The sequence below is a fragment of the Bos indicus x Bos taurus genome, chromosome 10 (genome assembly GCF_003369695.1).
Source record: "Bos indicus x Bos taurus breed Angus x Brahman F1 hybrid chromosome 10, Bos_hybrid_MaternalHap_v2.0, whole genome shotgun sequence".
NCBI classification, from domain to species: Eukaryota; Metazoa; Chordata; class Mammalia; order Artiodactyla; family Bovidae; genus Bos; species Bos indicus x Bos taurus.
This window is the reverse complement of record NC_040085.1, coordinates 40564933-40591926: the sequence shown is the minus strand read 5'-3', so window position 1 is coordinate 40591926 and position 26994 is coordinate 40564933. Positions and strand designations below refer to the sequence as shown.

Below are 26994 nucleotides of genomic sequence, written 5' to 3'. Positions count from 1 at the left end.
GGCTCCCCCCGTCCCTGGGATTCTCCAGGCAAGAACACTGGAGTGGGTTGCCATTGCCTTCTCCAGATTTGGAACTAGTGCTAGCTAAATAAATAAGCCATCAAATAGGAATACCAGTGTTTTAATAAATGTCTGAGAGATCCTGTTTAGGTATTGTGTTAATAAAACATAGTAAACTGAAAAAATGGGCTTGTTTTCTGAAAAGGAAGTTCCTTGGGACTGTGTTTTATCCTCTGGGATAGCCCTGTTGCCTGGCCATGTGCTTAGTCGCTCAGTCATGTCTGACTCTTTGCGACCCCATGGACTGTAGCCCTCCAAGCTCTTCTGTTGATGGAATTCTCCAAGCAGGAATACTGGAGTGGGTTGCCATTCCTTCCTCCAGGGGGTCTTCCCAACCCAGGGATCGAACCCAGGTGTCCTGCATTGCAGGCAGATTCTTTACCATCTGAGTCACCAGGGAAGCCTGGCCCGTAGTAGGTGCTAATAAATCTTTGTATGGATTAATAAAAGAGAAGGGAAGAAAGTAAATGTAAGAGTAATACTCCAGTGTTAGATGAAGAAGAAATCCACAGGAGTGAAGGAGTGCATGTTTAAAGTGTTTTATTTACTTATTTATTTTTGGCTGTGCTGGGTCTTTGTTGCTGTGCTCGGGCTTTCTCTAGTTGCAGCAAACAGGGGGCGAACGGGGGCTGCTCTTCCTGTGGTGCTCAGCTTCTCATTCTGGTGGCCATTCTCGTTTTGGAGCACAGGCTTTCGAGTGCACAGACTTCAGTAGCGGCAGCCCATGGACTTAGTTGCTCCACAGCAGGTGGAATCTTCCTGGACCAGGGATCAAACCCATGTCCCCTGCGTTGGTTCTTTACCATTGGACCACCAAGACAGTCTGAGAATACGTTTTAAAACATAGTCAGGTACCCAGGAAGCTTGGGTACATGTGATAATTGCTTGCTGCTTTGCTTCACTTTCCAACGTGTTAGTGCAACTCACTAAATTGAAGGTCCTGGCTTATATTCATCTTTGAATCTAGACAACATAGCACATAGTAATCGTCATTTATTGAAAAACTACGGTTTGCAAAGCACTGTTCTTCCCTACACAACAGCCAGGGGCATAATTTGCATTTTGGAAATAAAGGACACAAGCTCGGAGGAGTTGGATCGCTCGCCCGAAGGCACACTGCGGGGCCAGGATCCCAGCTGAGGGCTGTGCGGCCCTAGAGCCATAGGCATCGTCCCCAGGCAGACTCTCTAGGCGCTCAGTAACTGTGTGTGGAGTGCAAAAACAGAGGAGGCATCAGGATGACGTCATTAAGGGGATGGCATTGAGCTAGGTGTTAAATAGAAGTAAGATTTAAGTGGGATGAAAAGGGCAGGGTGGTGGCGAGGGGTAGAGGATTCAGGCGAAAGGGACAGCCAATTAAAAAAATGAGAACATAGAGGCACAGAGAGAGTATATGTAGGACTTCTGGTTTCCTACCAAGTAGGATGTGTTTGAAGATGAGTAGAGGATAGTAGTTTGGGTCTAGGTTGCAGAGGGCCTTGGATGCTAACCTGAGATGCTTGGACTTTACTTTAGAGACAGAGTCAGTCCGTCAGAGAGAATTTTTATCAGGAAAGAGCCTTGCATGCAGAAATACTCACCTAGAATTTGGAAGAAAGTTCAAGGCTAGTGATTCCTTGAGAATGCTTGTCTGAAACAGAGTAATGCTCTTTTGGATGAGAATGAACTAAAAAGTCCATAAGTAAGAGCATTTTCGAGGTATCTGAACTCTCAGACTTGACCATAGGAAGATGATTGGCTGGTTTCAATATTCGTGGTAATGTGTAGAGGAGAGGGCAAATAGAGCTGTCAAACAAAAGATAAAGCAGGAGGCTGCAAATAAGAGTGTTCTGGAGTCTTAAGAATTACTAGTTGGAAGACCCAGATTTGTAGTCTTACAAGAATGGGTAGTCTTGAAAGAAAGTTCCACGGAAGAAATAGAGTCGGGCCTAATAAGACAAAAGGCTATGAGGTTGTTAAAAGTTGAGTGGTAAGAACTGTGATGGACATAAGTTAGAAAATATTTGTCCTTAAGGAATCACATGTTGTTTTAGGGTAGTGGTCCATTAAGTGGGTAGACTCTCGTGAGTTATTCTAGGGTAAGGGTTTAAGAAGTGTCTTGAGTTTCTGGCAGGTTTATGACTTCATCAGGTAAAAATATCAGATTCCATCTCAGCTAAGCTATGCCTAAGTCACACTTCCTTAATGGCCTCCTGGCTCTATTTAGAGAGTTCTATTAGCAACACTGACTCCATTTTGATCTTCCTTTCACATAGCTGATGAACAGATGACACATTAGTGGTGTCATTACTTTCTCTTGACACTTGATTGACATGTAGGCTTTAGAAAAGCCTTAGAGTATGAACGTCTGTGTCTGTGAATCACAGTTTCTACTCTGGTCTTTTCTGACTTAAAATGAACTACTGGGTGCTTTCAGTTGTCTCAACTCTATACACTGTCACACAGCCAGGCATCTATATCTTCAGGGAAACTGCCCTTTCAAGGATCATCAGTGGGATTAAAATAAATCACTTTAGTTTAGTCTGCTATTGTTCCAAAGTTGTTTTTTTTTTCTATCCCCCTTCTCCTGTAAAGTATTTCTCATTATTTGCTGAAACACTCTCACTAGATGTAACAAATTGCTTTCCTCCAACCTCAACAGTTATGTCTCTGTGATAATTTGCCTTTTGACTTCGTATAACTGAAATATGGGCATTTTCTTACAATGTGCTTTTCTCCCACTCAACATTATTTTCTTGAGACCATTATAGAACATGTAAGTATTCCACTGTGTGAATACACCACAGTTTATTCATTCTGGTTTATTCATCCTGATTATTCATTCTGGTTTATTCATTCATCCCCACGTTGAAGCTTTCAGAATATCCGGAACTTGCTTTCTCTCTCTCTTTTTGGCCATACCTCATGGCTTGTGAAATTTAGTTCTCCAACAAGGGATCGAACCCCATCCCTTGGCAGTGAGAACACAGAGTCCTAACCACTAGATGGCCAAGGAGTTCCTGAAACTTGCTCATTTTAAGTAAAAAATCTCCAGGATGCAGGACACACACATACATGCGTGCACACACACAGTATTCCATAGAAAAACCTGTGTGTACTGATCGGATTCAGTTTCCATTGCTTAAGAAGAATCTTAGATGATTATTGCAATTTCTAATATTTTTATTCTCCCACTGGCCTTAAAAAAAGATCCAAGAAGAAATTCCACTTTAATGAGAAGACTTGTTTAAATCAAAGACACTTGTTTTTTTTTGTTTGTTTGTTTGTTTTCCTCTTAACATTTTTATCCTTAAACTTTTTCCCTCTATGGACTCGCACTTTTTTTTTTTAACTAGAATTTCTTTTTTATTTTATTTTATTTTATTTTTAAACTTTACAATATTGTATTCGTTTTGCCAAATATCAAAATGAATCCACCACAGGTATACCTGTGTTCCCCATCCTGAACCCTCCTCCCTCCTCTCTCCCCATACCCTCCCTCTGGGTCGTCCCAGTGCACCAGCCCCAAGCATCCAGTATCGTGCATCGAACCTGGACTGGCGACTCGTTTCATACATGATATTATATATGTTTCAATGCTATTCTCCCAAATCTCCCCACCCTCTCCCTCTCCCACAGAGTCCATAAGACTGATCTATACATCGGTGTCTCTTTTGCTGTCTCGTACACAGGGTTATTGTTACCATCTTTCTAAATTCCATATATATGCGTTAGTATACTGTATTGGTGTTTTTCTTTCTGGCTTACTTCACTCTGTATAATAGGTTCCAGTTTCATCCATCTCATTAGAACTGATTCATATGTATTCTTTTTAATGGCTGAGTAATACTCCACAGTGTATATGTACCACAGCTTTCTTACCCATTCATCTGCTGATGGGCATCTAGGTTGCTTCCATGTCCTGGCTATTATAAACAGTGCTGCAATGAACATTGGGGTACACGTGTCTGTTTCCCTTCTGGTTTCCTCGGTGTGTATGCCCAGCAGTGGGATTGCTGGATCATAAGGGAGTTCTATTTCCAGTTTTTTAAGGAATCTCCACACTTCTCCATAGTGGCTGTACTAGTTTGCATTCCCACCAACAGTGTAAGAGGGTTCCCTTTTCTCCACACCCTCTCCAGCATTTATTGCTTGTAGACTTATGGATTGCAGCCATTCTGACTGGTGTGAAATGGTACCTCATAGTGGTTTTGATTTGCATTTCTCTGATAATGAGTGATGTTGAGCATCTTTTCATGTGTTTGTTAGCCGTCTGTATCAAAGACACTTGTTTTAATTTAGAAAAGTTTCTTGGGGGCCTCACTGGTGGTCCAGTGGTAGACAGCCTCTGAGCATCCAGTGCAGAGGCCTGGATTCAATCCCTGATCAGGGAGCTAAGATCCCACACATCTTGTTGTGTGGCCAAAAGAAAAAAAATTTCTTGATTAGTGGGAAAAAAAAAAAAAAAAGCTTCTTGATTAGTACAGAAGGCCAACTTGGAAAAGCTGAGTATATATCAGAGTAATTTTATTTTGTTCCTAAGAGAAACTCCTTGAAAGCCAGATCCAGGTTGACTGTTTGTTTGACCGGTTCACATTCTAGGTGAGAAGCTGCTGCAGAGCTGGCCCCTGGTTCAGAAATGTTGCTTTCAGAATTACTGTTCACGTGAATGTTGTGTCAGGGTCCTCTGTCACTTGTGGGTGAACCCTCACACTAGTGCGGGGCACCCCAAGAGCCTGCGTCCAAGGGCGTGTTCAGTGGACTTTGGGGTCTGCTGACCTGAGACTGGGCACTAATGCTTGCCTGTCTTCCAGCTTTCATGACACTGGTGATCACGCTGCTGCACGTGTTCTGGGGCATCGTGTTTTTCGATGGCTGTGAGAAGAAGAAGTGGTATACCCTTCTTGTAGTTCTTCTCTCCCATCTGCTGGTGTCAGCCCTGGTGAGTATTGCAAATCTGCTCAAACTGGGTTTTGGAGCTTTAAGTCCACACATCTGAAGTGATAGATTCCACTCTAAGTGAAATACACTCTCGTGGGATAATGAGGAAATTCAGAAAAAGTCATTTAAAACAATGAGTGAATGATAGATTAAATCATCCAAGTCTTACTATAGAAAGATAACTATTAATTTGTTGGTTGATCTCATAAACTATTTCTTTTTGGTAGTTGTCTTCTTTTAATTAAGTTAGTCAAACCTGAAATAGTCTTACATTATGCTTATGTTATGGAACACATTTTAAGCAATTTCTACATTATTATGGATCCTTTTAATATTTACATTTTAATAGCTTTTTATATCATTACATAAAATTATAGTTTGCTTAACTGATCATTTGTTTTTCTACTTTTGGTTATTAGAAAGCTGTTTTGAATTGAACATCATTGTATATGAAACTTTTTCAATATGTTGTTCAGATTCTAATGAATGGAGTTAGGAAGTCAAATGGAACACTGTATAGCACAGGGAACTATATCCAATCTCCTGGGACAAACCATAATGAAAGAGAATATTTTAAAAATGTATATATGTGTATAAACTGAGTCACTTTGCTGTACAGCAGAAATTAGCACAAATCAACTATTCAGTTTTTTTTAATGTCAAAAATAAATAAATAAAATAAAAACCTGTCTGCAGCTTGAGGGAAAAAAAAGACTTCAGACAAACTCAAAAGACAATTTAAGGATTTCCTTGGTGGTACAGTGGATATGACGGAGAGGGCGGTGGCACCCCACTCCAGTACTCTTGCCTGGAAAATCCCACGGAGCCTGCTGGGCTGCAGCCCATGGGGTGGCTAAGAGTCGGACACGACTGAGTGACTTCACTTTCACTTTTCACTTTCATGCATTGGAGAAGGAAATGGCAACCCACTCCAGTGTTCTTGCCTGGAGAATCCCAGGGACGGCGGAGCCTGGTGGGCTATATATATGTATAAGACAGTGGGCCATCTATGCGGTCACACAGAGTCGGACATGACTGAAGCAACTTAGCAGCAGCAACAGTGGATACGAACCTGTCTGCCAATGCAGGGGACACAGGTTCGATCTCTGGTCTGGAAAGATTCTGCATGCCAAGAGCAACTAAAGCCTGTGCACAATTACTGAGCCCTGCTGTAGGGCCTGCAAGCCACAACTGCTGAAGCCCGCGTACCTAGAACCCTTGCTCTGCAACAAGAGAAGCCACCGCAGTGAGAAACCTGTGCACCGCCACGAATAGTAGTCCCTGATCTTCACAACTAGAGAAAGCTCGAGTGCAGTAATGAAGACCTAGTACCATCACAAATAAATAAATTAATTTTTAAAGAGATAATTTAATCTGTGTTAGAAAGCATTATATACAAGAACTCACTTTCTAGATTTTTAATAAAATTTTATCCAAAAAAAATTTAATATGTCACTTTCGTGCAAATTAGAAAAAGGATTTTCTTCCTCTAAATACTTTACTTTTGGGAAGAACTATAACTATGCTAATTTTGTTAGGACAAGACAGTTCATCGCTGTCGCCCAGAAAAATGGCATAATAAATATTAAAATCGGGAACTTTCTTGATGGTCCAGTAATTAAGACTTTGACTTCCAATGCACGGGATGCCAGTTCAATCTCTGATCCTCTGATCGGGAGTTAAGATCCCACATGGCTGGAGGCCAAAAAACCAAAATATATAAAAGGAACAATATTGTAACAAATTCAATAAAAACCTCAAAAATGGTCCACATCAAAAAAAGCTTTTAATATTAAAATCTAAAAAAAAAAATATATATATATATATATATATATATATATATTAAAGCCCTTGAGGCAGATTGCTAAAATTCTCTCCAAAAGGGTTGTACTATTGTTAATCATTCTGATTAATATCAAGAGTGCCTGGGACTTCCCTGGCTGTCCAGTGGTTAAGACTCCAAGTTTCCAATGCAGGGGGCTCAGGTTTGACCCCTGGTTAGGGAACTAAGATCCCACCCACATGCCACATGGCCAAAAAAATGTGAAACCCCCTCCCAAAGAGTACCCATCTTAATCCCTCCTCACTGGTATTAAAATGCCAGTTTTCAAAAGAAAGTTGAAAAGGATACTTGACTAGGTGTATTTTTAAAGCACTGTTTAATGCTTTGGTCTGATTTTAATCATAACTTGTCATATACTTAGAATGATCCCAGCCATTGCCTCGTCTAGACCGTCATCATTTCTCACCTAAAGTATTCAAAAGTTCCTTCTGATGGTGTCCTGCTTCATGTTTCTTTCCTCTCCATCCATTTAGAGTTCATATCAAGTTTTCTTATACTGGACTCTGCTCTCTCACCCATCTAAAGAACAGTCTTCTTGCCTTCCCTACCTAAAACATTTCAGTCATACTAAAGTTACCCTTAATATGATGGCAGCTGCTGCTGCTGCTAAGTCGCCTCAGTTGTGTCTGACTCTGTGCGACCCCACAGACGGCAGCCCACCAGGCCCCTCCATCTCTGGGATTCTCCAGGCAAGAATACTGGTGTGGGTTGCCATTTCCTTCTCCAATGCATGCATGCATGCTAAGTCGCCTCAGTTGTGTCTGACTCTGTGCGACCCCATAGATGGCAGCCCACCAGGCTCCTCTGTCCATGGGATTCTCTAGGCAAGAATACTGGAGTGGGTTGCCATGTCCTTCTCCAATGATGACAACTATGTAAAGTCAAATCTTCATGGAAAAATAATTGGAGAGAGAATGCATTAAAGTATTAACAGTTTTCATCTCTGGATGGGTTCTTTTATTCTTTATGATTTTCAACATGTTCCAAAGTTTCTACTGTATATACTTTAATAGTCAGAAAGGAAATAGCAAGAAAAAGCCAATGTCCTTCTTATGGATCCAGTCCACCATTCATTCATTCAGCAAATAGTGCCTTCTGTATTACAGACACTGTTCTAGATGAGCAAAACAATTTACAGAAAAAAAAAAAAAAAAAACTGTGCCTTTACCATCTAGTGGATAGAGAGACAATAAGCAATAGACATAATAAAACGAAATATGTTAGAAATTGATTGGTGCTGTGAGAAAAAAGGGAAAGTAGAGTGGGTTCAAAGGGCTCAAGGGACCTCCCTGGTGGTCCAGTGGGGAAGACTCTTTGCTCCCATTGTAGGGGACTTGGATTCGATTCCTGGTCAGAGAACTAGATCTCACATCATACAACTAAGACCCAGTACAGCCAAAATAAGTAATTTAAAAAAAAAGATTCTAGATTGTAGGGGCTGGGGATGTTGAATTTTCAAACTAGGTAGTTCAAAGTCAGCTTCATTGTGAATGTGACATTTAAGCAAAGAAGTGAAGTTGGTGATGTGGCTGTCTGGAGAAGGAACATGACAGACTGAACAGCTAGTGGCAAAGTCCTAAGACTTAACATGCTTGGCACGTTTATGGAAGCGAGAGTGGCCAGAACCATGAGCCAGGGGAAGTTAGTAGGAGATACTGTCACAGATTTGAAATTGGGGATGGAAGTCATGGTTGGAAATGGGAACCATATCTAGATAATGCAAGGCTTGGGCTTTTAGCCTTAGTGAAATGGATTCATTGTAGTGTGTTGGGTACAGGGACTTGATTTGAATCACATTTTAAAAGGCTCACTTTGACTGCTGTTTTCAGAGTAGACTGTAACAGGGGAAGAAATTAAATCATCAAGAGAAGGATGGGGACACCTTGGGTGAGATAGCAATGGAGACAATGAGAAATGTTCAGATTCAGGACATGTTTCTGATAGTAGAGCTAACAGCTGTTTCCTGACAGACTGAATAACGCTAGGGAGAGAAAGAGGAGCCAAGGACATCTTCAAAATTTTGAGCCTGGGCAACTCAAAGGATGGAGTTGCCATCAGCTGGGATGGAGAAGCTTGTGAGGGAGAGCAGGAGTCCTCTTTGGTCCTGGTACCTTGGAGGTGCCTGTTGGACATCCAAGGTGGGTATCTGGATGAAAAAGTCTGGAGTTTGGGAGAGAAATCCAAGCTTAAAAAGGTCATTACCGGGAGTGAGTCTAAGCAGACGAGAGAAGAGGCCAGAGGACTAAGCCCTGGGGCATTCCAACCTTGAGGCTGGGGCAAGAGCAGAACCCAGCTGCGGAGACTGAGAAGGAGCAACTTAGTGATGTAGGAAGAGAACCAGGAGTCAGGTGTCCTGAAGCTAAGTGTATTAAGGAAGAGAGAGTGATGGGTTGTAGCAGAGGCCAGTGGAATAAAACCCAGACCTCTTCGTTTGACATAAGCCTGTTACTGAATCTTACTGGTGCTAAACTTAGCTCTTGCTGCTCCCCATAGTTCATATCATACACTCTATCTGAACTGACCCAGTGTGGCTCACAGGTTGTTCATGCTGTAATATCTGCAGTGATGGGTCTCCCCCCTAACCTAGGTCAGCTTAGAAAACTGTTCATTTCATGTGAGGCCTTCCTGGAAAAGGTGCACATTTCTGAAAGCACTATCCTAGCCCCTTTTTATAGCTGTGTTATAACCCTTCTCCCTGGCCAGCATTATTTTATTTGATACAGCTTTTACATCTACGTCTCCAATTAGGGTTTGATCATCAAGGATGGGATCTTGTCAATCTTTGTATCCTGAATCCCTGGCACATAGGAGATGGCCAGTAACTATTGTTGAATATTGAAAAGTTTATATTATTCTCTCTGATGATTGAAAAGAACCCAGAAAATTTGAAAGATTACATACCAAAATGTTAACAATAGTTGTCTCTGAATGACAGATTTCAGAAAAAGTTTTAAGTTTTATGAATACAGCACATGTACAGTAAAGTATATGAATCAAAAGTGTACATCTTTTTTTTTTTTTTCCTAATCTTTGGGCTTCACTGAGCAGCATGTGGGATCTTATTTCCCCAACCATGGATCAAACCCACGCCCCCTGCATTGGAAGCGCAGAGTCTTAACCACTAGACCACCCAAGTCCAGTGTGTGCATCTTGATGAATTTTCCCAGTGTGAACACACCAATGTCACTCAAACCCAAATGAAAGCTAAAACATCTGCTGCCATGAGCTTCCTGGTGCTACTTCACTGCTCCCCACCCCCCACACCCCTCCAGGGATAACCACGGTCCTGACTTCTGACTCGATAGCTTGCCCTGCCTTTTGGTATTTATTAAACAGAACAGTACAGTGTTTGCTCTTGTGTCTGACTCCTTTCACTCAATCTTTGCTTGGGAAATTAATTAGTTTATAGCTCTTGATTGCTGTTTCTTTGCAGAATAGTGTTCTACGGAATGACTATACCGTCATTTATCCATTCCACAACAGAGAGGCATTTATGCTGTCTCCAGGTTTTAGCCATTGTGAACAGTACTGCTTTGAGCATTCTAGTGTGTATCTCTTGGTAAAAATGTATGCACATTTCTTCTGGATGTATACCTGGGGTAGAATTCCTTGTCATGTGGTGTACATATGTCGATTGTTCATACCACTCACTTTTTCAGAGAGGTTGTATCAACTTACACTCCACCATTGATTTATGAGTTGTATTTTCTCCACCTCTTCATCAGCACTTAGGATTGCATTCTTTATTGTCACCCTTATCTAGCACTGGATGTGTAGTGGTGTCCCATTTTGGTTTTCATTTTTATTTTCGTGATGGTGAATGAAGTTGAGCGTGTCTTCCTATGTTTATCAGCCATTTGGATAATTCTCTTGGGATGTGCCTGTTCACATCTTTTACCCATCATTCTACTGGTCGTCTGTCTTTTTTTTTTTTTTAGGTTCTTTTTTGGTATTCTCTAAAAGAGGCTTTTATTAGATATGCCTGTCTACTCACTTCAGTCATGTCCAACTCTTTGTGACCCCATGGACTGTAGGCTGCCAGGCTCCTCTGTCCATGGGATTCTCCAGGCAAGAACAGTGGAATGGGTTGCCATTTCCTTCTCTGTTATTAGATATATGCATTATAAATAACTTCTCCTACAGTGTGGTTTGTCTTTACATTCTCTTAATGTTGAATGTTGTGTAAAATTAGCCTATCTGAATTTCAAGTTTTAAAATTTGTTTTACTCATTTGTACATTTTAATTTTCTACAATAATCACGTATTGTTTCTGTAATTGTTTAAAAGAGATAATTTTATTAAAGAAACAAGCTAAAAGATGGAAAGTAGCTTCAGTTCAGTTCAGTCGCTCAGTCGTGTCTGACTCTCTGTGACCCCATGAATCGCAGCACGCCAGGCCTCCCTGTCCATCACCAACTCCCAGAGTTCACTCAAACTCACGTCCATCGAGTCGGTGATGCCATCCAGCCATCTCATCCTCTGTCGTCTCCTTTTCCTCCTGCCCCCAATCCCTCCCAGCATCAGAGTCTTTTCCAATAAGTCAACTCTTTGCATGAGGTGGCCAAAGTAGCTTAGCACCCTACAAAGTGTGTTAAAACTCAGCAGATTTGAGGAATAGAATTATCCTTAAGAATCTGAAGGAGAACCTGAAGGGCTCAGTGCCTGCCATGCCCACACATGCTTCCTGAGAAAAGCGCTCTTTGTGCACAAGGTGCTGTCTGCAGAATCAGCCCTGTGACCCTGGCCAGAGCAGGTAGGAAGGTTTCGGGGGTTTCGCGCAAGAGAATGTGCAGGCAGAGCGAGGGTGAGGATGCTGAGGTGCTGGGGAGCACTCCCCCGAAACCTCGCTGGGCAGAGGTGTGTGGTGACAAACTGACCCAATCAGAGCCTCTTCTTTCTTAAAAAGAACCCATTTCTCCACCTTATCTTGGTCGAGCAGAGAAAGTATTCCTTCTCCTGTCAAAGGCCAGCCCCTTGTTTGAGCTCCAGACCTAATTCTTTGCGACCTCACTTCTTCTGTCCTCCATCACCAGCCTTACCGTCTCTTCACCGGCACATAGACGTGTCTGGGTTTGGGGCTTGCTTTTGTTTTATTTGGCCGCACCAGGTCTTTGCTGTAGCATGTGGAATCTAGTTCCCTGACCAGTGGTCGAAGCCAGGCCCCCTGCTTTGGGAGTGCAGAGTCTTAGCCACTGGGAGCCACCAGTAAAGTCCCTAGATGTATCTTAAATAAAACTCTTCATTATTGCCAGTTCTTTCTAGCCGTGACTTGTTTTCCCTAGTCTGCATCACAGCGAAATTTCTGTCATGTTCCTAGTAGGCATTCTGGCTTCTGTCCAACCACTCTTCTAAGACTGCATGTTTCAAGATCAAAAAGGACCTCCATCACTCCATATCTAAAGGATGCTGGGTTTTTTGTTTTTTTTTTTCCTCCATCTCATCAGCCTTTAGGAGGAGTTGGCCGCCCCCTCTTTGTAACATTTCCTCTTTTGGCTTCTGCATCGCGCTGTCCTGGTTCCCTCTCACCCCACTCCTTGCTCTTCTCAGATGCCTGGCTAACTCTTTTTCAGTATGAGTCAAGCCAGTGGGGTGGTGTTGGTGCTTTTATTTGCTCCTGCAATACTGAACAGCACAAATACTTTATAATTGTTCTCAGGACTGGAGTTTGACTTCGTTTTTCCCTTCTCTCTACAGGAACTCTGTGGGTAATCGCATTCATAGCCGTGGCTTTAAGCCCGTTTATGAACTGTGCTTCTGTATTTCTCTTTTTAGCCCAGGCCTCTCCTCAGAGCCTCATACTCATAAACCTAACTGCTTACCTGACATCTGTTTGTTTGTTTGTTTGTTTTTGACCATTCATTACAGCATTTGGGATCTTAGTTCCCCAACCAGGGATTGAACCTGTGCCTCTGTATTGAAAGTATGGACTCTTAACCACTGGACCACCAGGGAAGTCCCCTGACACCCGCTTTTTGAAATCTCAGAGCCAGCCCACTCTTAGTATGTCCTCTTTGGACTTGGTTCCCACCTATCACTCCTAGCTTAGTCTTTGCCCAAGTTTTTTAAACTCGGTCTTCCTCAAGTCTTGCCTAGCTCATTACTATCGCTATTTCCTTAAAGCCAGAACCATGGAAGTCACCCCTGGGCTCTCTGTTTCTCACATTGCATCCATCAGCGAGTCAAGTCCTGTCACCCACTCCCTCCATCTCTACCACCACCACCCTGGACTAAGCCACTATCCTGTACTCCACTCATTCGGTGAGGAGTCGTCTTAACTGTTCTCCCTGCTTTCACCATTGCCTCCTCGAATGCATTCTCTGCAGTTTAAAAATCTAAAATTGTTCAGCTCCTTGACCTAACATCCTTCTGCACCCCTTCATTGTTCTGAGGGTAAAATTCACACTTAGCACCGACATGCCTATCTGGCCCCTGCCTTCCTCTCCTATCTCTGTGCTTTCTCTCCATACTTACACATCATTTATAGTGATTCTCAGATCCTCAGCTGCACCAAACTCTTTGCCCTGCTTGGGTTCCCTCCCTTAGTCTAAACCAGGCTGGCTTACACCTCCTCTTGTAAGTCTCAGAGTAAATGCCGTTTTCTCAACGCCTTCCTTGTCCACCTTGAGTGGATCACTTTGTTCTTAACCTTTACTAGCACCGTCTCAGTTGTAGTTATTCTGTCCTGGCATTTATCACAATGTGTAAGTATTTATTTTTTTTATTATTTATTACTTTGGCTGCACTGGGTCTTCATTGCAGTGTGCAGGCTCTCTAGTTGTGGCGTGTAGGCTTAGTTGTCTCCCGGCGTGTGAGATCTTAGTTCCCTGATCAGTGATCGAACCCATGTCCTCTGCATTAGAAGGCAGATTTTAACCACTGGGCCACCAAGGATGTCCTGTGATTAGTTACTTGTTTCTTCACTCATTGCCTGTCTCCCTTACTGCCATAAGCTCTGTTAGGATAGGCTCTGTGGTCTTCACTGGTACCTTGTGGGACCTCATCAGTGGTTTTTAAATGAACTTTTGGAACCCTCAGCAGTTGTGCAGCTGAAAAAGAGATGCTGTTCCCTCTTGTTCCCTTGATTAGAGAGGGTGGCTCAGATGGTAAAGAATCCACCTGCAATGCAGGAGACCCAGGGTCGGAAAGGTCCCTGGAGAAGGGATGACAGTCCACTCCAGTATTGTTGTCTGGAAAATTCCATGGACAGAGGAGCCTGGCAGGCTGTAGTCCATGGGGTCACAAAGAGTTGGACACAGCTGAGCCACTAACACTTTCACTTTCAACACAGACTTGTCTTAAGTTTCTCAATTCTCAGAGCTAGTTAACAGAAAAATGATTATAAACTGGACCCTGGTTATATAACATCTGTTTTCTATTGGGTATTTCATTAGGTCTGGCTTCTGATTACCTTCTAGGGTTGCCCTTTGAATACAGCAAAGCACAGGTTTATGGGCTAGTGTCTGCTGACCAGGTTAATTCCTGTGTGTCTGTGGGCCCATGACATACATCAGATGTTTGGTGAAACACACCTCCACTATTGAAAGTATTTCATATTTTCCATTATCTTAGGTTATTCCACATATTTAATAAGGTTGCTTTTATTTTCCCTCTGCAGACCTTAATCAGTCCTCATTACGGATTAAATCTGGTGTTGGCATATATCATCATGGTGCTCATGGGCGTCTGGGCCTTCTTTGTTTCTGGAGGCAGCTGCCGAAGCCTGAAACTCTGCCTGCTCTGCCAAGACAAGGACTTCCTCCTCTTCAACCAGCGTGCCAGATAACCTCCGAGAACCAGCACTTCTCAAACAGTAAGCTGCCTCATTAGAGGAAGCACAACTGTGCCTTTTTCTAAACATCCCTTTTCCTGGTGGAATTTAGAAGAAACCAAACTATTTAGACACGATTCGGCTTTCATGCAACATCTTTCTGAAAGGGATACATCTCTGGTGCAGCCGGCGCATGTTAGAACTTCCTGGGGAAACAAAGAATACTGATCTCTGGGCTGAGCACTTGGTAATTCTTTAAAGCTTTCTAGATGACACTGATGCACAGCCAGGTTGAGAACCATTGCTGCCCAAATAGGAACTTCCTGAGAACACTGTAGGTGAATAAAAATCAGATGTTTTGCTGTCTCTTAACTCAGCCTGCACTGAGCGAGTATCTGAATATAAATCCTGGTTAGCCTGTGTCTTTCGAGTTCTGAAGTCACAGAAGGCTAAAGGGCTATCATCTCTATGAACTGTTTTCATGTACTTCACTGGTACCCTGTTTTATGAGAACGTGGAGGCTGTGCTTCAAATACAATAATACATTGCACTGACACTATGATCATTTAGCCAAAGTAAGCTATGACGAATAGACTGTATTTTTCTCTACTGTTTCCAATCTCGATTTTGCTTTTTTGAAGCATCACATTGTTTTAGAGCATAGGTTCCATTTCTTTAACTAAAACCCAATTTCCAACTTCCTGGGAAGATGATATAAAACCAAGAATTTTGTGCAACTTCTGTAGGTCCTGGGCTTAAGGCTCTTCATGGGCTCTGCCCCGGGGCAGTGTTTACCAGCTGAGTGCTCACTGCTGGACTACTTGACCTGAAGTCGTTTGTTCTATCTCTGAGCAGCTCTGCAGGTTGCTGAGTGATGTACCCTGGGACAGGCTTCACTGGAGCTGGCAGAAGTTTACTAAAAGCAGGAGGAGAGCAAGCCAGTAGAGCAGTGTTGACCCTTCTAATTTGCTCCTGTGATACTAACTGGCACATTCCCCCCAAATAGTGTAGTGGAAAATTAGGAATATGTCTTAAATTTGCCAAATTCACGCTTTTAACATAGTCCATGTACTCTTTAGATCTTGTAAATGTCTCTGGATTATTGTTGGCAGATAGGGCATTCCCTTTATAGGCGTATCTAAGATGTTTGTTCAGCTTCCAAACGACTCTTTTTTGGTTTCCTCTATAAAGAGGAATTGTGCCTTTACTAAGCTAGAAGTTGTTCCCTTTTGATGACTTTTAGGGAGCTGTTGGTATGAAATGGAAATTCCGTACACATTAAAGAGAGAACCTCAGTGAATCCCATATGTGCAATAGAACAGCCAAAAGAAATAGAAGCAGGAAATGAAAGGGTTCACCAGTGAGGTGACAGATGGGAGAATTTGACAAGAATTTAACAGATATGTTTAAAATGGAAATGCAGCCAGTATTTTGGGGTAGTCACACATCATTCTAAGAACCAGAACCTTACACGTGAACTAGATCTTTATCAGTGAAATCCCCTCTTATGTTTAAATTATTTGAATTTTTCAATCTGGGGATTCAGGAGCAGTAGGATTTCTGGCAAAACTATAAACAGTTTCGTAAGCAATTATAGTTATTCCCCTAAAGTGTATTTCAGCACTGACACCATTGTTTTTGCTGGGGTTTGCAATTTTCCACCTTTATACAAGATTTTCTTTAGACTAGGTGAGTTATGGAAGAGTCAAGGACATAGAGACTGAATAGTGAAATCTGCTGTGCAGAATTGAAGGGAATTATATACCCATTGAACTGGGCTTCATTCCTATTGGAACATGGTGTTCTTTGATGAACAGAATAAGAAAAAGATACAGTTGGTTATGACGGTTGATTTACAAATCTCTTGAATGGATAACCTGGTAAAATATTTGCTGATCTTTAAAGTGTATAAATATCTGAGAATATTGATATTACTCATACTTGAGCTCTGAGGATGTCTTCTGTGCATTAATAGTTCAATATTAAGAATCTGGGATATTGTGAAATCTCATTTATAAATGCATCTCAGGCAGGAAGAAAATTTTCTTTGATGGTCAGACTGTCTTTTTAATTCAGGAAATTATTTAGTAATTATTTAGTAATCCATGCTTACCTATGAATAAAGGAACTTGGTAGCTCCTTATTTCTCTTGTGAGTGTTGCCATAGTCAGCTTAGGCACAGTTATTGCAAATAGCCTTGCTCTGCCTGATGCCAAGGAAGCCCAGAGGGAGAGCAGCCTTCCTCTGTTGTATGTATATATTGAGATGTGCTTTCTTTTTATCTTTTCTCTTTTTTTGCATTTGTTACCTCTAAGGAACTTTCTGAGCCCTAATAGTGTTTGGAGAGGAGGCGATGGTGGTAATCTTGTATGTTCTCCTCCACACAGAGCTTTCTCAGTTTGGAGGGAAGTGAGGCTGTAGTTAAAGTTGACCATGGAATGTGAATGTTGTTGCAGCACTTGACTCTGTTGCCGTGTGAATCATTGAGATCGCTTATGGTTCTCTAATAATTTTTTTTTTTAACTCATTTGAGTTAGTGGTTGTAACTGGAGACGTTTTGTTACCCTTGATCGTGGCCTGTGTGACTGGCAATAGAATAGTAGCAGCCTCTTTGCAAACCTTAGTGAAAACATGGCTGAAAGGAATGAATGGTATCTGCAGATTGTATAGAAGATGGCTTTTGTTCCCAACGTTAGTATTTTTCTTCTCAAGCACATTTCATTTTTTCCTGGGAGTGGCAGTTACGGGTCAAAAATGCTAGGTATTCTTATTGCATAGAGTTGGTGCAGGACAAGCAGTCATGATGGAAGTGTCTTCTTACCTGATCCTCTTCGCTGGCCTCACACTAGCCCTAAGACATGGATTAATGGTCAGAGTGGGCCTGAGGGCTCCAGAGAAGCCAGAATGGCAGCTTGTCTCAGGTGTCAGCAGCCGGCTTCTTGGGAAGAACTCCTTGAGAGTGTCAGCTTTTTGCTGACTTCGTTTTCCTAAGGCCCAACCATTCCCAACTCCAGGTAGACGGCTGTCACAACAAAAAAGTTTCAGAGTTCTTCTCTTAGAGCACTTTGTATATGATTGCAGTGTTTACATTTCTGATTTAATATAAGACTTTGCTTCATCCCATTAACTTTTAGTGTTTAGAGGGCTGGGCACTGTCTCTGTGTTCTATATGTATCATTTTATATAAGTTATACTGTTATGTTGTATATACTTGCAGTATCAGACCTTACTTCAGTACACAATGCAATAGACTCTTTCCATACTTGTATTTTTCAGTAAACAATAAAAAGATTGTCACGACTTGTTTCTCATGTTTCCTCTTCTTTGGAATAGTGTATCCTTCAGTGTCTGTTACTACAATTTTTGCCTCTTATAAAATTTGATTGTATGTTGTTTGTAACTGGTCAACTCTGAGATTCTTTTCAAAGACAAATCTTTGTTTTCTGATTTAAAATTCAAAAGGCTGATTTCATTTCTGTTTGTTCAAAAGCAGTTTGGTGCAGGCAAATTCCTTGAGGTGTCATAAACCTAGTGGAGGAGAATTCTCGAAGGTCCTGAATGCCCTTGAAAAAATCTCCCAAGTAATTGTGAGATAGTAAATTTATAAACCATCATGGAATCCTGGCTAAAGATGGCAGTTGGTTGACCAGGATAGTATAATTTAGTTTCTCCTAGTGACCCTGAGCAGCCTGTAGAGTCATTTTTGTTTTTCCTTCCCTTGGTGTGGAGTCAGTGTGGCTAAAGGGCTGGGCTTGGCCTCCACCATCAGACAGGTTACACAGAGAGTTGTTAGGGCCTGAAATTCGATACCCTGTGATGCTGGTTTAAAATGAGGCTGCTCCACATTTACGTTAACTGTGTTATTCGGTGAAGTATCCTCAGGAACCAAGGATTCTGGTCTAACTTCCCTGGTGGTCCAGTGGTTAAGAATCTGCCTTCCAATGGAGGAGATGCAGGTTTGATCCCTGGTCAGGGAACTAAGATCCCACATGCTGTGGAGCTACTAAGTCTGCCTGCTGCAATTACTGAGCCTGAGCACTGCAACTAGAGAAGCCCGCGCACCGCCTGGAAGTGCCTGTGCCTCGCATCAAAAGAGCCTGTGCCCCAGAAGGAAAGCTCGCACACGCCGCAGTGAAGATCTCAAGTGCCGTAACTGACACCCGACGCAGCCAGATAAATACATAAATAATTTAAAAAATAGTAACAAAACCATAACTTGTAAGACAAAAGGTAGGCTTTCCTCAGATGACAGCCCAGATTCATGTACAATTTCTCTGTTCCTTCTGCACTGGAATTCTGGCTCTAGTTTAATTATTATTTGTTTGATATTTAGTTGGAACAGGGATTTCCCTGTGACCAGCCTCAACACATAAGAAACCTCCCATGGAAAGACCTACGTATTTTACCTTTGCCTCATTGAAAATGCTGAGTGAAGGACCCACTCCAGGCTTATGGTCTCAGCCTCCATAGAAGAATTGGGGATTTGACACATTCTAAAGGGATGACAGTAGATTATGAGCCCTGGCTTTAATATTCAGTAATTAGTAGGTGGTGCTTGTTGCTTAAGTGTGGGTCACTGTAAATCCTGTTTCTGCTGCTGCTGCTAAGTCGCTCAGTCATGTCCGACTCTGTGCGACCCCATAGACAGCAGCCCACCAGGCTCCCCTGTCCCTGGGATTCTCCAGGCAAGAATACTGGAGTGGGTTGCCATTGCCTTTCTACCTAATAGTAAATCTATACATATTTTCTGTGCTTGAGCAAAATTAAAGATGGAATCTGCAGTGTTTAATCAAGGCTCACCATGCACAGAACATTGTATCAGATACTTTATTGTGTGGGTGTGTGTAAGAGAGAGACTTTAAAAGGGTAGAAAAGAACAAGATGGTGAGGATCATTGTTTTTAGAGAATATATAAGGCAGCTACAAAACGCACTACAAACTAGGAAATGATATCGAATAGCTTGAATACATAAGATGATACTTAAAGTTTTAGACATGAAGAAGGGTACCTGGGTCATGGATGTATATCAGAGGAAAAGGTGGGACTGTGGGCTGAGCTCTGGGTGCACTCCAGTTGACAGGTAGAGGTGGGGTGATCACTGAGGAAAGAAGAAAAACCAGGAGGGCATGGTGGCCTGGGAGCTAGGGGGATGTATGTCAAATGCTGCTGAGGAATGACTAACATGAGAATTCTAACTAACAATAAGAATTGATCTTTGCATATGGACAGATGAAATTTTCTGGTGACTTTGATAAAAGTAGTTTCGGTGTAGGGGTGAATACCTAAATGGAGTGGATTATAGAGATTGGGAGATAAGGAAGTAGCCACAGCATGTAGAGTACAGATAACCATATAATTATAATAGGGGAATTGGATGATAGCCCGAGAAGGATGTGGGAGCAGGAGAGGGCATTCTTCTGTTTTTTTTTTTTTTTTTTCTTTTTTCTCTATAATATTGTACTGTAACAGCATGTTTGTAAGAAGATGGGGATGATTCAGTGGAAAGGGAAAAATTGATGTAGTAGAGGAGATAATTGCCAAAGTAGAGTCTCTGAAGAGAGAATGCAATGTGATCTTTTCAGCATTAAATGTTATATTAGATCAGTTAAAATATTTAAAAATAAGAACTTAAACTTTTACTTTAGAAAACTTTTACTTTTACAGAGGAAGGACTTCCCTGGCAGTCCAGTGGTTAAGTCTCTGCACTTCCAATGCAGGGAGTGTGGGTTTGATCATTGGTCAGGGAACTAAGATCCCACATGTGAGAGGCCAAAAAAAGTTTTTAGAGACAGGGGAGCAAACTAAAGCTAAAATAAGCAGAAGAAAGGAAATTAGAAGAGAAGAGCATACAAGAATAGCGTAAGTCAGATAGCAGAAAAACAGTGGAGAAATCAATAAAATGAAAATCTTTGAGAAAATCAATACAGTTGGTAAAACTATGTCCAGATTGATAAGGAGAAAAGAGAAGGTACAAAATATGAATATCAGTAATAAGTGAAGATATCACCACAGCATCTGCATTATTAAATAAAAAGGGAATATTATGAAGAACTTAAAGGTGATAAATTAAAATTTTAAATGAAGTAGACAAATTCCATTTTAATAAAGCTCACTCAAGGGACTTCCCTGGTGGTCCAGTGGTTGGGAATCCACCTTCCAGTACAGGGGGCTTGGGTTTGATCCCTGGTTGGGGAACTAAGATCCCATGTGCCTCAGGGTGTCTAAGCCTGCCTCCCTCAACTACTGAGCCTGCGTACTCTCGAGGCCATGCTCTGAAACTAGAGAAAGTCCTCGTGCCTCAAGGAAGAGCTTGTGCATCCAAAATTTAAAGAAAAAAATTTTTTTAATTAAATAAAAACTTACTCAAGAAGGACTAGAAAATCTGGATATCCCTATATCTCTATAGACTGTGTTTTTTCTTACCTCTTAATGTGCCTTGTAATTATTGATTGCAAGCTAGACATATGGATTGGGTAATGGTAACTGAAGTAAATAGGCCTTTAATATAAGTTTCGCGTCCGTCTGAGCAAGAGTTGGGCAGTGTTTAGTGTTTGCTGCAGTGCTGAGACCAGAGGCTTTCGGTCCTTCCAGTGCTCCTGCTTTTGTCTCCCCTCTTGACCTGGGCTCTCCCACGTGCTCCTTCTCAAAGTCCATGTCTTGCAGATCTTTGAACTGTAACCCACTGTTTTTGTATTGGAGCCCTGTTGGTTGATAGTAAGGTTGATGTGGAAGAGGAGATGTCCTACAATCTTAAGACTAAATCTTAAGATTTAGTTTTTTGGTGAGCCTACATCCCTTAACCTTCTCTAATGAAGGTGAGAAAAATACTGATTTTCACTTTTAGAATTTTATGACTCTAAGTGTGGGAGTGACAGCTTTCAAGCTCTTTATGTATTGGAGCTGACCAGAAATGCCCTATGTGTATTAAAGACTCTGAATTTCCAGTTTACATAAAGAAATTCCTAAAAGGCTTCACTGAAGAATTCTACCAGAAAAGTTATGTTATAAAGCTGTTGTTGTCAAAACATTATAGTATTGGCATAAAAAACAGACACATAAAACCATAGAACTTCTAGAAGAAAACAAAGGCAGTAATATTTTCTTTGAATATGTCTCAAGGAAAACAAGCAAAAATAAATGGGACTATATCAAACTGAAAAGCTTTTTGCACAGCAGAAGAAACTGTCATCAAAATGAAAAGGCCACTTACTGAATGGGAGAAGATATTTGCAAATAATATATCTGATAAAGGGTTAATAATACAAAATATATAAGGAACTCATAAAACTCAACATTAAAAAAAAAAAAGAAAACCCGCAAACAATCCAATTAAACAACCAGAGGATCTGAAAAGACATTTTTCCAGAGAAGACATTTAGTTGGCCAACAGGCTCGTGAAAAGGTGCTCCACATCACTAATCATCAGGGGGTGCAAATCAAAACTACACTGAGATATCACCTCACACCTGTCAGCTGGTATCATCAGAAAGGCTGCAAATAACAAGTGACGGCAAGGATGCAGTGAAAAGGCAAGCCTCTGGACTGCTGATGGAATGTAAGTTGATTTAGTCACTATGGAAAACAGTATGGAGGTTCTTCAGAAAATTAAAAATAGGACTACTGTATGATCCAGCAGTTCCACCTGTTGGTATTTATCCAAAGAAAACAAAAACACTAATTAAAAAAAATACATGCACCCTGTGTTCATTGCAGCATTTATAATAGCCAAGATACGGGAGCAGTCCAAGTGTGCCTATCGATAGGTGAATGGGTAAAGAAGACGTGCTATATGTATTTATATGAAGTGGAAGTCGCCCAGTCGTGTCCGACTCTTTGCACCCCATGGACTTATATAGTCCATGGAATTCTCCAGGCCAGAATACTGGAGTGGGTAGCCTTTCCCTTTTCCAGGGGACCCTCCCAACTGGGAATCGAACCCAGGTCTCCAGCATTGCAGGCGGATTCTTCATGAGCTGAGCCACAAGGGAAGCCCAATATATTTATGTGTGTGTGTGTGTGTGTGTGTGTGTGTGTATAAAATATGGAATATTACTCAGCCATAGAAAGAATGAAATCTTGCCATTTTCAACAACATGAGGGTATTAAACTTTGTGAAATGTCAGCAAGGAAAGACAAATACTGTATGATTTCACTTATATGTGAAATTTTAAAAACAAAACAAACAGTTATCGATACAGAGAACAAAACAAGTGGTTACTAGAGGAAGGGGTGGGGAGAGAAAAGAAAGAGGTGAGGGAGATTTAAGAGGGACAAGCTTCCAGTTGCAAAATAAATGAGTCATGGGTATGAAACGTACAGTGTGAGAAATACAGTCAATAACTGTAGTACCTTTGTATGCTGACACTTTGTAACTAGATTTATTGTGGTGATAATTTTGAATTATACCGAAATACCAAATCACTACATTATGTAACATAAGAACTAGCATAGTGTTATAGGTCAGTTATACTTGATAATAAACAAACAATAATAAACAAACAAACATACAAACAAATGGAAAAAGATCAAATATATGGTTATGAGGAGTGGAGAGTATGGGAAGGGGGAAATTGAATAAAGCAGTCATAAACTACTATGACTTTCAGTTATAAGTTAAATAACTACTAGGGATATGATGCACAACATGATAAATAACATTGGTGATGGTGGTCCTTTAGTTGCTAAGTCATGTGTGACTCTTGTGATGTCATGGACTGTAGCCCTCCGGGTTCCTCTGTCTATGGAGTTTTCCAGGCAAGAGTTCTGGAGTGGGTTGCCATTTCCTTCTCCAATAATTAACGTTCCTATACATTATATGTGAAGGTTAAGAGAGCAAATCCTAAGAGTTCTCATCACACACAATTTTTTTTTCAGTTTCTTTAATTTTGTATCTGTATGAGATAATAGATGTTCATTAAACATATTGTGATAATCATTTTCATGATGTATGTAAGTCATGTCGTTATGCCATATACCTTATGTTTATACAGTGCTATATGTCAATCTCAATAAAATAAAGAACTGTTGAGGATAAGGTTGGAACAGTTTGTTGTCAGCAAACAAACCAGTACAATCCTTTTGGGTGGTAATTTAGCAATATTTATAAAATATTGATAAGATTTTGAGATGTGTTTTTAAATTGTTTAGTTGAGTTTATTGTCTTTAAAAAATTGTATTGGAAAATAATTGCTTTACAATACTGTGCTGGTTTCTGCCACACACCAATAAGAATTAGCCACAGGTATACATATGTCCCCTCCTCCTTGCACCTCTCTCCCATCCCCATCCCACCCCTATAGGTTGTCACAGAGCACCGGGCCGAGCTCCCTGTGTCACACAGCAAAGTCCCACTGGTTGGCTGCTTTCCATACGCTGGTGTGTGTTTCCATGCTACTGTCTTCATTTGTCCTCCCCTCTCCTTCCCCGACCATGTTCACAGATCTGTTCTCTATGTCTGCATCTCCATTGCTGCCCTTCAAATAGTTTTATCAGTACCATCTTTCTAGAGTCCATGAGATGTGCATTTTTTGAGCCAGCAATTCCTTTTGTAGGAATTGATCCTCCAGAAATATATCCAGGAACATAAGCATCTTGTAATAGTCTTGTAACTGTAAAGAATTTGTAATGTCTGTCTGTCAATAGAGCTTTGCCTCCAATTGCAGAACACTTTTCAGCCATTTAAAAAGAATGAGGATATTTGGAATATGCTAGAAAACAAAAAGCAAGGTATAAACCATTTTTCCATTTAGTATTTTAATATGCCAGACATTATGCTAGATACCAAGAATACAATAGTTAAAGCAGGTGAGATCTGTTTATTAAATATTTGAAAATGAATGTTTAACACACAAACAAATTAATTGTGGAAAGATAAAATTAAATTTTTGGTGGAAATTTCCTGGTGGTCCAGTGCTTAGAACTCCGTGCTCTCACTCCTGAGGACGTGAGTTCCATCCCTGGCTGGGGAACTAAGATCCCACAAACCACATGGAATGGAAAAAAAAAAAAAAAAGTTAGCTATGACTATTTCGAGAGTTAAGATTATGGGGGACTTTTTGGCTTTATACATAATTAGGGGATTTCCCTGGAGGTTCAGTGGTTAAGACTTTGCCTTCCAATGCAGGGGGAACAGGTGTGATCCCTGATCAAATTAAGATCCCCTGTGTTTTGGCGTGCAGCCAGTTTTTTGGTTTTTTTTTTTTACTACATAATTAAATAGTTATATTTTAAAAGAATGAGTAGATATTATTTACAGAATCAGCCAAAACGTAATCTAAGCACTTCTGTGATTTTTTTTGCTGTCCTTATTAGAAAGTATACATGGGGACTTCCTGTCAGTCCAGTGGATTAAGACTCCACGCTTCCAATGCAGGGATGTGGGTTTGATCTCTGGTCAGGGAATTAAGATCCCCATGCCTTATGGCATGGCCAAAAAGATTTTTTAAAAATCAAATAAATAAAATTGAAAAAAAATGTATTATCAAAAAAAGAAAGTATATGATATTTTATGTATCACAAAATATATGATATAAGGCCTTTCACACTCTGATCCCAACTACTGTCCTGCCTCCCACCATTCCCTATCCTCTCTTCCCAGGCATTCTCAAACACGTCCCTGACACCTCTGCTTACTATGTACCAGGGACTCTCAAACCTCCACATCTTTTTTCTTGTTTTTAGCTCCAACCAGAAAACATGGTGTTCTTCCTTCAAGGTCCCGCTCAAGTGTCCCTCTTTGTGAAGTGTTTCCTGATTAGACTCAGGAAAACAAGTGACTTTTTCCACTGTGATTTCTTAACATTCATGTATATATATATTTTAAATCCAGGAATAATGTACATACAGAAAAATGCACAGATCTCAGAAGTGTACAATCAGATGAGTCTTGAAACTGTGTCCGCCTGTCTAAGCACCACCCCAGTGAAACTGTGGAGTGTTTACTGTTCCCCAAGTGGTTCCCTCCCCCGCTTCCTAGAGGCAATGGCTTCCACAGAAGCAATGGCTGTTTCCAGCCTCTGTCACCATACATTAGTTTTACTTTTGAACTTCATATAAATGGAATAACACAGAGTGTACTCTTTTGTATCTGACTTCTTTCCTCAAGGTAATTTCCTGAGTTTCATGCTTTGGGGTATATCAGTAAGTTGTGACTTTTTGCTGAATGGTATTCCATCTTAGGGATATACAGTTTGTTTAGTCCTTTTGTTGATAAGACATGTAGCATCTTTTCATACAACTCTTTATTATGGTTAATGGTTTCCGTCTGTCTCCTCAAATAAGATTGTGATGTCAATTATCATTGAATACAGGTACTGCTGTATCTTAACTATGGTTGAATCACCATCACTTACTCTGTGTTAAAGCAGACAGTGGTTCCTCATTAAATCTTTGCTATTGAATAAGGAAATATGAGAAAGAGTCAGCTGGAAGTTACTTTGAATGAGAGAAGAGAGATAAAGGAAAATACTGTTTTCTTTTAACACTTTTGACAAACCTGTAGGTTTCTCCACACCAAGCAATTCTCTAGTTCTTGGTGGACACCAACTGTGTTCTACAATTTATTAACAACTCAGTTCTGACATTAACTGTCTGAAGATATTGCAGATGCCAAAGGCTGCGGGCTCAATCCCACAAGCCTGCCCCTACTTTAGACATCAGTTGCAAGTCGCAGGTTGTCTCCTGTATCTCTGTCTATAAATTGCAAGTTCCCATGACTTCTCAGCTCTGATATTTTACTAGAACAGCTCACAAAACTCAGGTAAACATTTACTTACTTTTGCCAGTTTGTCATAAAGAATATTACGAGGGATACAGATGAACAGCCAGATAAAGAAGTCCGTAGGTCAAGGTATGGAGAAAAGAGGCAGAGCTTCCATGTCCTCTGTGGGTGCACCCCTATCCTAGCACCGCCCTTGGCAGCACTCTGAACTTCATTGTTGAGAGTTTTTATGGAGGTCCCACTATGCAGGTAAGATTGATTAAATCATCCCCATTGGTGACTGAGCTCAGTTCCCAGCCACTCTCCCCTTCCTAGGGGTTAGGGTTGGGGTTGAAAGTTGCAGCCCTCCAGTCACATGGTTATTTCCTCCGGCAACCAGCCCCCATCCTCCAAGCTTCATCACCTAATTAAAAAAAATATATATTATTTAATTTTGACTGCACTGGGTCTTCATTGCTGCACTTGGGCTTGCTCTAGTTGCAGCAAGCAGAGGCTACTCTCTAATTGTGGGGCTCAAGTTTCTCATTGCGGTGGCTTCTTTTGTCGCAAGCAGTCTTTCGGTCCATGGACTTCAGTGTTCATGGTGCACAGACTCAGACTCAGTTGTAGCGCATGGGTTTAGTTACCCCACAGCATGTAGACTGTTTCCAGGTCAGGGATTGGACATGACCCCTGCTCTAACA

The 26994-nt window shown here is 41.1% G+C and overlaps 1 protein-coding gene across 2 annotated transcripts in view; it reads left to right on the top strand.

Moving 5' to 3' along the window:
• Window positions 1–17891, top strand: part of APH1B (aph-1 homolog B, gamma-secretase subunit) — a 43888-nt gene extending 25997 nt beyond the window's left edge. For both annotated transcript variants that reach the window (XM_027553805.1, XM_027553806.1), the window contains 2 exons: window positions 4854–4981; window positions 14439–17891. In XM_027553805.1, coding sequence (XP_027409606.1) covers window positions 4854–4981; window positions 14439–14606 — 296 coding nt within the window. In that variant the 3' untranslated portion in view covers window positions 14607–17891. The remainder of the gene's footprint in view (window positions 1–4853; window positions 4982–14438) is intronic.
• Window positions 17892–26994: the final 9103 nt, after the last annotated feature.